This window comes from Sander vitreus, chromosome 16 (assembly GCF_031162955.1).
Source record: "Sander vitreus isolate 19-12246 chromosome 16, sanVit1, whole genome shotgun sequence".
In the NCBI taxonomy this organism is placed as follows: Eukaryota; Metazoa; Chordata; class Actinopteri; order Perciformes; family Percidae; genus Sander; species Sander vitreus.
In genome coordinates this window covers 28,776,218-28,793,068 of record NC_135870.1, presented here as the reverse complement: position 1 = coordinate 28,793,068, position 16,851 = coordinate 28,776,218, and the positions used below count along the sequence as shown (strand labels likewise).

General features: G+C 40.3%; 2 protein-coding genes and 1 pseudogene across 4 annotated transcripts in view; all 3 read left to right on the top strand.

Moving 5' to 3' along the window:
- Positions 1-5,866: 5,866 nt before the first annotated feature.
- On the top strand, positions 5,867-7,584 carry LOC144530947 (uncharacterized; annotated as a pseudogene). The gene is made up of 3 exons (XR_013503173.1): positions 5,867-6,212; positions 7,226-7,309; positions 7,448-7,584. The product of XR_013503173.1 is annotated as an uncharacterized LOC144530947 (transcript).
- A 4,801-nt stretch (positions 7,585-12,385) lies between these two features.
- Positions 12,386-12,979, top strand: LOC144531329 (myosin light chain 4-like). Of its 2 annotated transcripts, XM_078271404.1 has the most exons (2): positions 12,386-12,400; positions 12,443-12,979. In XM_078271404.1, exons 1-2 carry the CDS (start codon positions 12,386-12,388, stop codon positions 12,977-12,979), a joined length of 552 nt encoding a protein of 183 aa, XP_078127530.1. The 2 variants fall into 2 exon arrangements, with proteins under 2 accessions (XP_078127530.1, XP_078127529.1); XM_078271403.1 differs by having other exon boundaries at positions 12,386-12,979.
- Positions 12,980-15,186: 2,207 nt separating this feature from the next.
- wdr91 (WD repeat domain 91) overlaps positions 15,187-16,851 on the top strand; it is a 28,472-nt gene continuing 26,807 nt past the window's right edge. Inside the window, exon 1 of the mRNA XM_078271392.1 lies at positions 15,187-15,441. The gene's annotated coding sequence lies outside the window, so the exon portion shown is untranslated. The remainder of the gene's footprint in view (positions 15,442-16,851) is intronic.

Below are 16,851 nucleotides of genomic sequence, written 5' to 3'. Positions count from 1 at the left end.
AAAAAATATATATATAATTTTTATGGGGGCTGAGATGAGCCCCCCTAAAAGGGTCTAAAACCGTCAATGCTGTCACTGACCTTAACACCAGTCCATAGTGTCAGGATCAGTCCCTAAGGATAGCAGTTAAAAAATAGATTGTAGCCTTACCCTTTTTTTCTTTGACTATGCAACAAACCTTACATTTTTTAATAGTATTGTTTTTAACAGTTCCCTTCTTCTTCAATCCTTTTAATATTCTTAGGGACCGTTCGGTGTTTATGGAATGGACCACCGGAGGAAAATAGGGGAGGGTCATGTCTTTGTATTCTTTGTTGAGGGGAGGGTCACCAAAAAAAAGTACCCACCCCCTAGACAACTTTTGTATTCATGAAAACAGCAACATTTCAAAGTGGCTTGTTTGGTGCATATTTTTCCATGTAGCTCTTAGTCTCGGCCCTCTTTCGCTACCAGATGGGTCTGACCCATGAGTTTGCTGGGGGGCAGAGGGACACTGTCCCCCTGGTGGCTGAAACGGGTAATTGCATTGTTTAAAAAATGAGTGGAGTAATTACATCTGGCATGACCAGACATTTTGTAAATATCTTAATTAACATAAAACAACTAAATGGTGGTAGGTAATACATCTGATTTCATATACTGCTTTAGTAAAACAAATATGACCTGGCTGACGATGGGAGCAGCAGGACGCAAAAAACGAAAATTACTGTTGCACTAGTCTGGACATCTTGCCGTGCCAACGTTGCAATAAAGGTTTCCTAAATGCCATGTATATAAATGTGATATCAGCTTACTAATTGATTGCGGGTTTTGTGTAGATTTGGACTTTTATACGTTTATTCCACTTTGTTTAAACGGCGAAGTGGAGAGGCCTCGTTCACCTGTTTGGAGCTGGCTGGTGAATGTGATGCTCGTAGGCCTTGCTGGATACACCGTGACTCTGTGGATCTCCTGATCACTGTGGATTACTTTTTTTTCCCGTGTCATTGGATTACGGCAAAATACGGATCTCTTTTTTCTCAACGTGTCTTAACGTTTTATGGTGAGTTTGGAGAGGCGTCTCAACAGACTGGAGGTCCAACACTGAGTGTTCACTGTTACATTTTAGTTAAATTTAAGTGTCGGGGCATTCCGTCCCCGTCTGTCTATTGCGTTCCAAGACAGCCGTGCCGCGATTGGATTTCATAAGGGCGGATTGTGTTTTGGAATATAATGTTCAGCTTCGGCAGCTTTACCTATATAGCTAAACTATACAATGACTGAGGAAGCCTAGTGACGAGTCCATAGCAACCAGTGTTGAATTACCCAGAGTGCCTTGCTGAACGGTCTCAATGTTTTATTGTTTTATTTCATGTGAATACTAGTTTACTAGAGGAGTAACTTAGTATTTGAAGTAATGCAGTAATACATGAAGTGTACATTTAGTTTCCATGCTTCTTGTGTTTCAACAATGTTGGTGAGTAAATGTACTGAAATGGCCCCCACACCATAACAGAGGAGTGGGATGTATAAGATGAGAACGCAGAGGTTAACTCATGTATGGTGTTTGTACGTCTTTGCTAAGCGCAAACTAGCACATAAGGGCAGGGTCATTCCTCTTTTTCAAGTCATTTTGGAGGGTCATAGAAAAATTATTACTGGCGAGGGGAGGGTGAAGTCTTTTTAGCCTAAAGGTCCCAAAACTCTTCCGGTGGCCCTTTAAATAAGTAACGAACAGTCCCTTAGTTTGCCCCGTTTATGTTCTGGTCTTTAATTCCCTCGTTTCCCTGCGCACACCCACCCACAACATAATTGGGCTGTGTTATTTAAAAAAAAAAAAGTTTGTACAATTTATTTTGTGTGTTGCTGTTAAATCGTCTCAGATTAAATACAACTGGTAATGGATTATCAATTGCCGTTCTCCGACCAAAGAAAAAAAAAGGTTGTATAAGCCCATACAGAACACACCTAAAGACTCTCCTGCAGTGTTGCATTGGCAGACCTACCTCCGCAGCGCTGAAGTGGGTCAGAAGAGACGCTCAGCACTTCTTCAAGTCAGTCTGATGACACCAGACACAATGGCACTCTTAACAGTATATTTACTATTGTCATGCCTCAATAGTTTGACAGAGGCGAACTCAACGCAACCGAGGATGACAATCGCAGAGAAAGGTATGACATATTTTGCATTTTTCTTTAACTTCGAAACATGACAAATGTTTAAATTGCGGTGATGTAAGCTATAACCCTACATGTTGTGAGAAGAAGACAACTGAAATGGTTTATAATGTTTGAGGTGTATGAAGAGTTTTACCCAGTTAATTTGAACGCAAACAAAAGTAGTACGTAGGTACGTACAACGACGGAGCATTAGGACCACGTCAAGGGAAAAAACGACGTCTTTATTTATTTTGCATTTCGAGAATGAAGTCGAAATGTCGAGAATAAGGTTGAACTACCATTTCGAGAATAAATTCAGCTCCTTTATCACTCAATCACATCAGAGCGACTGTCCGCCATGCCAGCTGCCATGTAGGCAACATCGTAGATAGGCTATGGGTTACATCCTTGGAGTTCCGCGCTCTCCTGAGCCCCCACTCCTTCAGGATCAACCAATTTGATCAATTGTCTCATTGTGTCTTGTGATACAACATATCCTCTCTGTATTGCACGTAGGTGTAACCATGGATAGGCTACCCAATTGCATCTGTCCATTACAAGCTATTTCAGTTTGCAGGAATGCGGCCACCCCGTCCAAGTTTGTGTGGGTTCTCCTTCTGAACAGACGCAATTTTCGGCACAATCTCTCCTAATGCTTATCACCATACTGTGTTTATGCACTTAGAGAGAAATAATTTCCTTGTTATTAAAACCAATTCTGAAGTATAATTTCACGAGTTCATATAGGCCTTCACAATGCATTTAGTAGAAGACTATAGGTAAAGCTAGTATTGGTTTAGGCTATTCTCAAAAGTCTCTAAATAAAAAAATCTTCCTCATTTATTTTTTCCTTGATGTGGCCCTAATGCTCCGTCATAAAAGGGGGGCTTGACAGGGCTTGCAATCATTGCAACGCTATAGGTGCACTGCCAGCCAGTCTATTACATACACCTCAACATTTTCTACTTTGGGCAACATTTTCCTATCACTTCCTCCTGGTAGAGTGCAAAGAGCAAATTCTGACCACATGTTCTGATGTGTATGAAAAAGTAATCAACCACAGGAAGTGTGAATGCAGTTGCTTTAGGGGTGGAAATATGTGTAGCCTAAGCAGGTGGTGTAGGTAAAAGCAGGACCAAAACCAACAATTAACCATTTTAACAGAAGACATGTTGACATGGAGGAAGCACACGGGTCTAAAATGAATGATGGCTGCATTACATTAGGCTGCTTCAGTTTGTGCTTATTGTCAGGATTTACTGGGATACTTGAATAGAACAGAAGCATTGTTAATGTTATTTGTAATATCAGTGCTTTTTCTGATTTAACAAGTGAAAATGAGTCCTTGAGTCAGTCGGTCGCACGAATCACGTTGTCATGAGTGGATCTGTAGCAGAGACGAGCGAGTGAAGCCTTTCCCGTCTCTTCTTTGTATCTCTGACAGTGTGCAGATACTCCGTCAAATAACAATTTAGTCTACATCGTTTGCTTTCTCCAGTGTTCTAAATATTGATCTTTTGAATGATTCATAATTTGTTTTGTTCTGTTGTGTTGTTATGAATCAGTGTTGATGGGAGCCTGGTTAGTTAGCTTCACCATTAGCTGACTAAACTGAGAAGGGCAGTTAATTAAGAACCCCCCCGACATTTGTTTCCGACTCACGCTATTACTACCTGCAGGTCGTATGCATCTCTCGCCCCAGGTGTCAGGAAAACTTCATCTTCTCTCCTGGACTTGATTAATATGAAGTTGTAGCTATTTTACTGTTTACCAAAACTAGCTGAAACTGGTTGAGTTTGCATAGTTTAAGCTAGTAGCCTAGGCTACTTCTTATGAGTCGGCTTCTTGACAATATAGCCTATTTTTAACCGTGATTATTGGCAACATGGAATTTATGTTTAGCCTACACATTTTAATACAAAACGCTGGTTTTTAAGAAATATGAGAGCTCATTACTCAACAGTGAGACAACTAAGCAATGTGAAGACAAACTGGAGTTTGGTGAAACTGACTAAATGTGCATGCCATAATGGAAGAAATGTCAACAGATTAACAGTAGTGTCATGAATATGAACTGGTTAAAGATAAGGTCCATCCATCCATCCATCCATCTTCATCCGCTTATCCGGGGTCGGGTCGCGGGGGCAGCAGCTCCAGCAGGGGACCCCAAACTTCCCTTTCCCGGGCCACATTAACCAGCTCCGACTGGGGGATCCTGAGGCGTTCCCAGGCCAGGTTAGAGATATAATCCCTCCACCTAGTCCTGGGTCTCCCCCGAGGCCTCCTCCCAGCTGGACGTGCCTGGAACACCTCCCTAGGGAGGCGCCCAGGGGGCATCCTTACCAGATGCCCGAACCACCTCAACTGGCTCCTTTCGACGCAAAGGAGCAGCGGCTCTACTCCGAGCTCCTCACGGATAACTGAGCTTCTCACCCTATCTCTAAGGGAGACGCCAGCTACCCTCCTGAGGAAACCCATTTCGGCCGCTTGTACCCTGGATCTTGTTCTTTCGGTCATGACCCAGCCTTCATGACCATAGGTGAGGGTAGGAACAAAAACTGACCGGTAGATTGAGAGCTTTGCCTTCTGGCTCAGCTCTCTTTTCGTCACAACGGTGCGATAAAGATAAGGTGCAAATCAAAATATACACAATGTCAAAAATATAGCCTGACCTCAGCCTAAATGTTCTGTGTTAACTTAATCTTTGCCTTAACCCCACGATGTAAACTCATGAGGATATTTTGATAACCATCTGTTGCTCTCTCTTGTACTAGGCTGAGTCAGTGACTCCCATATGGCTGTTCTGGCTCCATATTACCTACCGTACTTCTCATTTTCTTAAGTGGCCTTAATCAGCATCCACACAAACAGTAATGTCACGGGGTAATGTCGTTTTATCCCTGGAGTACATAAAGCTTATCAGCCACTGGGGGTCAGCAAAGACAAGATCTTGTGTGTCTGCTGTCTTTAAAGGGTAAGGGTTATTAACTGCAATAACAACAATCAACCTTACCCACCCTAGATTTTAGTGGGGCGCGAAGGATCTTTAGTTGGAGAAAGCAGGTCAACAGTAATGATTTATTTTTTTAAATTTATTTTTTACCTCAAACAATGAACATATTGTTAAATAAATCAGATTAAAAAAAAAACATGAGTTCAAGAAGTACCCGGCAGAAGCATAATACTTACCTTGATACTTGATAGACCTTACCCCTATACTTTACAATATCATATTATTACAGAAGATACAAATATATACTGCAGTATATACTGCATACACAAATGTAGGTCATACAAGCACATTTAATAAGAGGACACATCTGTTATTTTGCACAGTTTATAAAGGAACATTTTTCACTCATTTGTCTGCAGCTCATTCTGTACAAAAAATCCTGAGAAAATCGTGTATTAAATCATGAGTTGAGTGTATCTTTACATCCCTGATGTTTAGGGACACCCCGGTATGTAGAAATATTCAAATACACCATACACAGACTTTCCCTCGCCAAAATTTCGCCTAACTTTGGAGCATTGTTTAGCCCCCTTTCTGACAAGCTCGTATACATTTACTCAGCTCTATCCTCCTGAATGGGAGAAGTGGGAAAGTGCACTTAAAGAACTGTAACCCTATGCCACTACATTTAAAACAATGAAAAGAGTTTGAAAAGCTTTCTGTCCTTCAGAGGATTTCATACTGTCTAAATAATGTCTCTGTCCATATAATGTTTGTTCCCCAGGAGTGTATTGTGCCATTTGTCCGACTCTGATCGAGGCAGTAGAAGGTGATGCTGTTACTCTGCGGGGTTATCTGCGTCCTCCAGTCAACTTGACTCCTTACACATTGGATCTAAAGAGACTTGGCCTCTATGACGATGTCGTCCACGCCTATCGACGTGGACATGACCATTTCCCTCCACAGAGTCATCACTACAGAGACAGAACAACTCTGGTCCATGAAGACCTGATCAGAGGAACGGTGACACTGCAGATCTCAGTAAATCTATCTGACACTGTACCATACGAAGTCTACATCCCAAAACTGGAAACCCATTGTGTTATTCACCTCACTGTTGGTAAGCAGGACAGGTCAATTGTAATGTTTTTTTATATTTAAAGCGTAACTCTCGCCAAAATGCAACCTAGTGTCTTTTTGTGACTGTACCCGAGTCAAACTTTCGTTTAAAAGCATATTTAGGACGGAAGCGTCACTTTTAAGATTTACCGTATTCTCGTTTTTCGGTCAAATGGCCTTTTGAATGGGAGTGCTAGGGGCACTTTTATGCTAGCCTCAAAATAGCTATTTTTAAAACACTAAGAAGGCTCGACACAACATGAGACTTTGCTCCAAGTATCACCAGGGGCTCTACACCTTAACAAAGCATTGACAACATTGTTTGTGTACCCAGAGTTTACTAAAAAGAGAGGTTTTAACAACTCACCGTAGGTCTTGTTGTTTCCGGCCGCTACCACCTCGGCAGTCAAAAGGAGTCGATATCCGAATGCGAATGAACGGACTCCATATGAGGCTCCTTTTTCAACTACGAGGTCAATATTGTTTTTCAATAACGACAAAACAAGAAATAATCCGTGCATTTATTTGGAACTAAGCTTTAGGAGCTTTCTTTCTTTACTCTCCTCCCTGTTACGTTGCATTCGGAAATCGATTGTTTTTGACTGATAAAATGGCTGCAGCCGGAAACAACAAGTGTTGTTCAAAACCTTTTTTAGTAAACTCTGGGTACACAAACAATGTTATCAATGCTTTGGTTAAGGTGTAGAGCCCCTGGTGATACTTGGAGCAAAGTCTCATGTTGTGTCGAGCCTTCTTAGTGTTTTAAAAATAGCTATTTTGAGGCTAGCATAAAAGTGCCCCTAGCACTCCCATTCAAAAGGCCATTTGACCAAACAACGAAAAATACGGTAAATCTTAAAAGTGGCGATTCCGTCCTAAATATGCTTTTAAACGAAAGTTTGACTCGGGTACATTCACAAAAAGACCACTAGGTTGCATTTTGGCGAGAGTTACGCTTTAAACTTTGTATAATGCAACTGCAGATAATGAAGAACTTTGTGTTATTTGAAACAGAAAGAAAAGCAAACAGGACAAAGAGAAATGATTACAGTACATCCGGACCTCCAGTGGAAGAAGTGACCGAGTCCGACCATCCTGGTAAATGTCTTCTAATAGTCCTCCAGAAAACTGAAGTGTCCTGACTCAGGGTGTTTAGTGTGTGAGTTAGGGTTAGGTGTGCATCTTCTTAAACCTGCCAGTCTTCTAAACTCAACATCTTGTCTGATATTCTTTCAGATGGTGAGAACAGGAAGACAGCCCGTGCTGTTATCCTTTCCTCTGGATTCTCGTTGTTCTGGTTCTGATGAGAGGAAATATAAAAACCTGCCTCACAGCTCTTTATCATCAACATTTGAAATCCTGATGGGTGTTTTGATCAGGCAAGATTACAAGTGACACTGCACATTATGTGTTGTGTGTGTTGCTTTGTGGCCTCAAACATATAGTTTTGTCTCTCCATGTCCGTGTTCTTAACTGTAAATTGATGTGATCATTTCTTTTTCTCAGAGGGTTGCATCAAGAGGAAAAGAGGAAGGAAGGAGAAAAATCCAGAGACAGACGCGAACGGATATGAAGTGATAGGCCTGAACATTGAAGCGGCAAAAGGAGATGAAGACCTGGAGAGAGCTGCAGGAAATGGCGTCTTACTGTAGGAAACTGTAGTGAAGGTCGGCCATCAAACGATAACACTGCCTTCACCAGTTTTAGAGTTTACAGAACAGAACAGACATTAAATCTCCCCACATGGACTGATAAAGGTATTACACAACTTAGACACGACAGAAATAATGAGTCCTTTTGGTCCAGATGCAGTATTAGAAAAGGTCAACAATAAGCCCCCGAACAAAATCATATTAACAATATACAGGATGGTTTATTACATGGCTGCTCACTCACTCAAAGTAATCTACAATTTCACACAAATATTGATTTGAAAATGATTTTATTGATTTAGAAATTAGCAGAGGTTGTCGTCCAAGGCACAATTCCTAAAAAACAAGCTCATGGAGTAAATGTGCTCAAAGTACAGATTTTTTTTTTTAGCTTCCTAGTTTTCACAAGGACTTTTTGTTTGCAAGTTAAAAAAATAGGTCTGAGCTATTTCTACTTATGCGAAAAACGTGTTTGTACTTTTCCAGAAGAAGCTGTTAAGTTTAGAGATGTTCCGATACAATCGTTTCCTTACCGATTCCGATACCCAAACTTGCGTATCGGCCAATACCAAGTACTGATCCCATACCAGTGTGTTTAAAAATGCTTACGTTTTGTTATGTTTTAACAGCTGTACTATCCCCTGTATGGATGTGATAGTATTGTTATCATTGTTTTATGTGGTTCAGGTTAAACCTTTTTGTGATCATACACAAACAATGAATGCCATAGAACTTTCTTTTATCTAGTTTGACAGTGAGTGTAACAGAAGAAAAAAAATAAAATAAAACTACTTTAAAGTAGATTTTCTATCTTGGCTAAAATACGTATTGGATCGGTCCATAAACTCCAGTACTTGCCAATACCAGCATTTTATGCAGTATCAGAGGCTATTCCGATACTGGCATCGGAACATCTTGTTATGTTATCTGGTAAATTGTTCCCAGTTAGTCAGTAGCCAATTGCTAGAATTGGCTACGTGTGTAATGCAGGCAAAATGTTTTATAAAGCCCAATGTTACATAAATAAAAATGTAAAATGGATTTGCATGTTGTCATTTTGTATGCATGTTTGGTCATATATAGTGCATTCTTGTCCTAGGAATGAAAACACACATTTAACAAACAAGATTGACATCAGTTCATTCAACAACACTGCCATTACTATAACTGAAAAACCTTATATGAGTTGATATGTCAAGGTGGAATTTTATTCTACTGAAGTATTTGACCAATGTAGAATACACTCAAATTGATTTAACTAAATGAACTAAGAACAGATGTTTAACCAACACATGTATGCTGTGTTCAAATAACATGATAAAGGTGGTTTGACTTAACTTGGTTTGTTTAGATGGAATATAGGTGGCATGATTAAATCATGTTCATCCAATGAATTATTCTTTTGAGTGTAGGCTAATGGAAGTATAAATCATTTTTAATAGTCTATATCTACGACGTTCCAATACAGAATGAAATATTCTGTATCCTATTTTTCCATCAATACTGCCGACGTTGCCTTTGCTGTAATCAAATCAGTATCTATTTATGTTTAACATGAAGTATACCACTGCTTGAGTGCAGTAAATCAATGGGAAACATACATGTGTAGAGACAAGGCTAGCAGCAGCAGCAGCGCCGCGTCAGACACGTTTCTGGTGTGCAAAGACATAGAAAACGCCACGCAACAGAAACGCCACGCTCACGCCACGCAGCCAGTGTGGATCCTGGATCTTCGCAATCCTACATACGGCACCTTTAAACATAAGTTGAGCAAGCAAACAAAAAAAATGAAGAAACTTGAAGAGATCTGGTTTAGACTTTCTTGCTTGGACAACTGACAGTATGAATAACGATGAATGTTGAAATACAATGTGTCAGATGATAAGATATGAATTACTACAGAAAATGTCTTTAATGATAGTAACAACCTGATGCCTTCTACCAGTTTTCATTCCTTGGGTCTGATGTCATTAGTCTCGCTTTGCCAGACCTTCCTCCACAGCGCTGCGGGGGAGGGTCTGGCTAGTCCATACAGCATTCCTAGATGGGAGATAAAAGTGCTCTGGTTTATTGGCATTTCTTTTAACCAATCACAATTTGTCATGGGTGGCGCTAAGCGCTGGACTGCAAAATAGCCTCTGGAAGGAACTTGTTTTGGTGGAACGTGTACGTTCAAAGGTTGTTTTAGTCGTGGAACAGAAAACTCAGATTGGACAGATAGTCTAGCTAGCTGTCTGGATTTACCCTGCAGAGATCTGAGGAGCAGTTAACCATAGTCCTCAGAAATCCACCAGAGTTTAAACACAACACAAAGAAAGCCCAAGGTAACGGATATCCGGCCGAAATGAGTGAAATCCGGCGGAATGTCCGTCGGCAACGGAGCAATCCCGGAAGTGAAACGTTGAGGACATAGACTAACATGTTATTAACCAGACCAGGTTCAACACCCTGCATTGAAACAAATAAAGGTTGTCAATAAACACAAATACCCATAAATAGAATCAAAGTAATAGAAATAAAATGTATATATGGGCAACATGGTAGCTCACCTGGTTGAGTGTGCGTCCCATGTACCAAGGCTCAGTCATTACCACAGTGACCCGGGTCTGATTCCAACCCGCGGCCCTTTGCTGCATATCGCCCCCCCCCCCCTCTCCCCCATCCTGTCTACAGCTGTCCTATGAATTAAAGGCAAAAAAGCCCCCAAAAAATCTTTGAATAGAAATAAAATGGATGGAAAGGCCATTGCCATTAAAATCCACGTAGCTGAGTGGTCAGTGCTGGAGCCATTTTTGTGTGTACCATTGCCATGGCAACGTATAAACATCTGTACAAATGGACTTGCGGAAAGTCACGGAGGTGAGGTTTTGCAGTAACGGACAAATGAGCAGTGGAGTAGAAACATTACAAGAGCCACAAAAGTTTTTATGGCCATTCTATCCATTTTATTTCTATGATCAAGGTAGCTACTCTGTTAGAAAAATGAGTTACCATGGTTCTTGGCCTATGCCACTTGTGTTCAGTCTCTGTGCAGCTGTGTGTGGGGGAACAGAGGTGATCTTCAGCTCTGAATAATGTGCAGTGTGCACAACTAAATATAAGCAACAATCAAAGTTAAAGCTAGGAAAATCATCTTTAGGTATTATGCTATTGTAATATGCTAGGAGTATTTCTAAAATCCAGGCTTTGAGCCTCTTACGTTTTAAAAGGATGGACTAATAAAAAATCAGTTCAGCCAAATCTTTGAAGAAAGTTTGAGTTTGATTTGCTGGTCAGACTGTTTTTTATTCTAACTTAAAGTGGAACCGTGTTCAGGTCTGGACTCTGTCATCACTGGTATTTAAGACTGAAGGGCACACAGAGCATTATGGGTAAGAACCGCCCTTATCACAGCAGGGAATGTTAATGAAACACAGATAGTTTCCATATCTGACAACACCTCAGGAGATACAGAGACTCAAATAGACAGTAGGGAGAGACAGACCTATCAGACTATTTTTAACTGCAATGGCTATGGAAGCAAATAAGAGACATCAGTAGTTGATACTATTACATATATATATATATATATATACTATTCAGCCACTGAATAGTCAATATTGAATATTTTATTTTGAAAACCATCAATCTAAATTCAGTAATTTAGAGGTCACCTCTTTGAATTTTTTTGATTTGCAATTTTAAAAGCTTAATTTAAATGAATAATTAATTATTTTTTTTTTCAGTGGTCACATATTCACATTCAAAAATTCAACTGTCAAGGATTTCCTGAATACATGGTTTTTTCAAAGTAAAATATTTCAATATTAAGTATTCAGTAGCTGTTAAAATTCAAATACTTATGTCTCTTATTTGCTTCCATAGATGTCCACACTTTTATCTTTACTTATCTTTATAGATGTGTACATATGTATTTTTCAAGGGAAAATTCACAATTCTTCTGTTTTTATTTTTAAATTCAACTTTATTCATTTAATTACAATGTAACAATGTTACACAGCTCTGTTTACACTTTATTCTAGTAGATCTTTACTTATTTTTTTATTTTACACCTTTGGCAATGTAAATGTCTGTTTCAATGTTCACAAAACTGAATGAATTGCGGCAGACATAGAGACAGAGACAGCACATTGTGATTGATAGATTGTTGTCATTGTAACAGGCCGGATGTGAAGCTCCTAATAGCCACAAATTCATTCATGTTTTCTTTTGACCATTTCCTAGAAATTCAGTTAAAATGTGTAAACTAGACTGAAGGAAGTTGTTCCTGTTGGTTCCTGCAGGTCTGACTCGGACCTTTGAGCCGGAGCCTTAACAGGTTCATACTGGTTCATTTTCGTCTGGAAGCTTTTTATCTATTGTCTCTTATCTTCTCTTTAAGTGCTTCTATTCCAGTTTTGTTCCATCTTTGGTCGGCTCTTCTCTCTCTCTCTTCTCTCGGTCATTCTGTCCTGCCTCGCTCCCCCCAGCCTCTGGATGTTATAAAATGCCTCCATCTCCGTCCATCCTCTCTGCACGCAGCATGGCACCGAAGAAAGTAGAACCCAAGAAGACGGAGGTGAAGAAGGTGGAGGCGAAGAAGGAAGAGCCTCCTCCGCCCCCCAAACCTGCGGAGCCTGAATCCAAGCCTCCCGAGGTGGACCTGAAGAGCATCGTGGTGGAGTTCACCCCCGACCAGATCGAAGAGTTCCGAGACGCCTTCACGCTGTTCGACGAGACGCCCGCCGGTGAGATGAAGATCACTTTCGCCCAGTGCGGAGACGTCATGCGAGCGCTCGGCCACAACCCCACCAACGGCGATGTGCTGAAGCTGCTGGGGAGGCCAAAGGCGGAGGAGATGAATGTCAAGCTGCTGGACTTTGACACCTTCCTGCCAATGCTCCAGCACGTGGCACGCTCCAAAGAGCAGGGCACCTTTGAGGACTTCGTGGAGGGTCTGAGGGTGTTCGACAAGGAGGGCAACGGCACGGTGATGGGGGCCGAGCTCCGCCACGTCCTGGCCACGCTGGGAGAGAAGATGACGGAGAATGAGGTCGACCGGCTGATGGTGGGACAGGAGGACGCCAACGGGCTCATCAACTACACCGAGTTCGTCAAACACATCCTGGCCGGGTAGAAACCACTGCCGGGTTCTTTCGATGGACTGAGGTTCGGTCGGTCTCCGACGGACTGAGGTTCGGTCAGTCTTGTAGATTATTATATGCTAAAAAGTTATAGGTGTGATACAGAAATAAATAGACCAAAATCTCCATAAGAGATGAACAGATAACAGTGCTGGACAAGAAGACACCGCCCCAGAGCGAGGGGGGTATAAGAGTTTAGGGAAAGGATAGAACGGGGCTCACTCGGCGGAAGAGATACGTGGACCGACTCCGACTATTTGTCTGTTGCTAGGGAAACTTAGTCTCTGCTTTGTGATCCCGCAGATCTGCAGATCTGTGTCTGTAACTCTCATGCTTGACTAATTAAAACGTACTTGTTCGAAATAGTACTATTGTCTCATTGATTCTTGTGTGGGATCGGTGTAAAACCAATTTAAGAATACGCTGGGAAGAATAATTGGAGTCAGGTTTTGGTACCCTTTTTAGGGGCACACGGAGGATTTTCCCCAAAAGTCTCTGACGAACTGAGATTCCGTCTGTCTTTGAAGGACTGAGGTTCCATCTGTCTCTTACGGACTGAGGTTCGGTCCGTCTCTTACGGATTAATGTTCGGTCTGTCTTTGACGGACTGAGGTTCCATCTGTTTCTGAAGGACTGAGGTTCCGTCTGTCTCTGATGTCTCTGCTGTATTCAATGTTGCATCTGTATGTTTCCACGCTCTCTGTCTCTCTAATAAAACATCTTCAGTCCTTCTCAGTTATGAACTGTGCTTGTTGGAAAGTCAAAAGAGCCCAGGATGAACGGATCGACTTTTAGATGGAGATTTACTGCAGATGTATTTATCCTTATTTGTATTGTTTACAGGACAGTGGTGCTGTCTGTATGTATTTGTGTGTGTATACATGTATTTAGGTGCAATAACAGGAGACCTGCTAACAAAGATGTTGCTGAGGCTCAGATAAAAGGAAGGTGGTCGTGATAAAAGAAATGTGCATTTAGTACAAGATTTTTAATAACTCAAAAACTGATTATTAGAGACCAAATTTAAGCAATAGGCTTTTTATTAATGAACTCATGATCTGATTACAGTAACATAAACCATGTGAGAATGTGGACGGCTGTCGTGGTTTGTTTAAAACTTAAATAACACATATAGTTTGTGCCAAAAACTGATTTGTGTCAACATCAGGACAAGGTATTGTCTGTGTGTGATAGTCTCACGTTGCCAGATCTTTCATCACAGCGCCGTGTCAGTGCTGGAGAAAGGTCTGGCTACACTGCTTATCTATTCTGGGATAGGGGGGAAAAACACTGGCTGTGTGGAAGAAAAAGTTCTCTCAGGTTCAACTCTGTGGCTGGTTCCGATGACTTTTATTCACTACGCAGTGGAGACACAAGTTTACAAGAAGTTGTAGGATTGTCTCTGAGCAGAATGAGTTTCTGGACAGGGGTTTAAAACAAGTGTAGGAAACAACAGAAAAGCTGAGAACGCAACTTACTTAAGTCTGCCTGAGTAGACTCGATACTGTCTGCTCCATCAAGGCAAAGGTGCTTTGATTAGGGAAGTAACACTCAACTCACGATTCTATACGATTCAGGATTTTAAGTTCACGACACTATTATTATCAACACAATGAGGAGCTACAGACAAATGACTGAAATATATTTATTTATTTACACACAAAAAAACACTTATCAAAAGTGCAACTGAAATTGTATTTTGTCTTTAACAACAACAAAAATATTAGATTTTTAAAACAAATCTCACATCAAAATAACTAAATAAATAGAAAAAAAAATCGCGTAGTGACGTCTGAAGTCAAACAAGTGAAAGTACATTACGCCCTAGGCCATTTAAAAATTGCATCGGCAATCATTTTTTATCTCAAACAGTTATAATCTTTACACATTTATATCTATTTTTTTAAATCTAGCGCCGCCCATGACAATTGTGATTGGTTTAAAGAAATGCCAATAAACCAGAGCACGAAATGTAAATGTAAAAGTAAAATTTCAGTATCTTAGACAAATTAATATGATTGAGAATAGGCTATATATATGTTTATTTATTTTTTTTATTGTTATTTATCATTATTTTTTGTTTGAATGTTGTACACAGGCTAACATATATTTGTCCACACTCCATACCAGTTGAGGGCGGTAATGCACCAAGTCGTTGTTTGCGAACCGCCAACAAACCCAAAAAGAAGTTGCCTGCGTCACATGTCATGAATTCGTCACATGACTGTCCCAGGGGGCAAACACAACAGGAAGAGTTTTCTCTTCGTTGTTGTTGTTGTATACATCTTATTACATTCAGAATATGACAGAGGAGCACACTGGACCTAAATTAAGTTGACTCCGTTCTCGCGGGTTGAAGGTTTTGTTTCACGGCGGCACGCTGTTGTCTTGCACGACGAACCCGAACTCCAGTACAAATTTGCCCGATTGAAGATAATCTCGATTATTCACCGAGGTATGTAAACATTTAGACACGATTTAAGGCCTTTCTTGTATAAACGAGATCCGCATGTTGTTTCGGCGTACACGTAACCTTTAAAGTATTATACAAATTCGTCAGAATACAAAAAAAGTATGACTAAATCGTTGGTTATGGTGGTAACGTTAACGTTGCACGTCGTTGTGGAAAATAGGAACCAACGTTAACTGGAGCTTCTGGGACACTCCAGATTGAACAGATATGTTGAATTTATCAAATGTCGCGACGTTACCAATGTTTGGTGTTTGCTAAGGGGGAGAGTAAATGCGAGCGCTTCCTTATTTATACGTGTCCAGTTTTATGATATTTTTGAATAGAGTTTGGCTTTGAGGGTTTTAAGCAAATGCAGAGCGGAAGGAATCAAAACTAACGTTTCTCACTACAGAAACGGTTACATTCAGTTCAGACAGCATTTTATTTTATGCTTACGTTACGCGTTTAACACATAGGCCTAGTGAAAAATCGATGTATATCATACTGTACCTGGTATTGCCATACCAGTGTTACACCCCTTCAGAAGCATATAGATAGATAGATAGATATGTTTTGATGCATTTTAGGATTCACTGTTTAAAAACTGTGTTTTTATAGTGCACCCTGCCTTGTCAAAAAATAAATAAATGAAAAAATGAAACCTTAAACCTGATATCTGCAGATTCCCTATGTTGATAGATATAAATTAGTATCAGGATAGAAAAAGTTGAATTAGAGCATACCTTAATTACTACTTTTTCTACATACTGTATATTCTCCCAATATGGTTATCGTCATATTCTGCATATGACCAAAAAATGCCAGAATCTCCCATCATATTAAGTCATTTCTATTGATAACATCCTAAAAGCCTACATTTCCTAAAACAAGTGACATCTGCCGATACCGAAATGCTTAGTTTCCATCCATGTTTTGAAACAAGAATGAGTAAGACAGGTCACTGCATTAGAATATGGAGAAATTAAATGAATTCAGGATATATGTACTTCAAATAAGTGAAATAAATGGGCTTTGACTTGGAAACGTGTTGAAATATCCTTACTGCACTGTCTATCTGACTTTGACTTTTTTAAAGAAAACATGGACTTTAAGGAATCCATTGCAGAAAAGAAGATTATTTGACGTGTTTTAAAAATGAAAATAAAACCTTCTAACCAAAGTGCCCAGATTGGACTTTATAGTGAGATTCCTCTAAAATGTATCTTGTCTCAAGGACCAACTCTGGGTCAAATAATATGTTACCATTACCGTTACTGCTGTAAAGCATTAGTCATCATTAAGTTACCAAACAATCGGGTCAGTAGGAATTCGACATCCTATCAGATATTATTGATGTTTTATTCCAAAACTCATGCACCTGTTCACACTCCCAGGCCATGTGCAGGAAAGTTC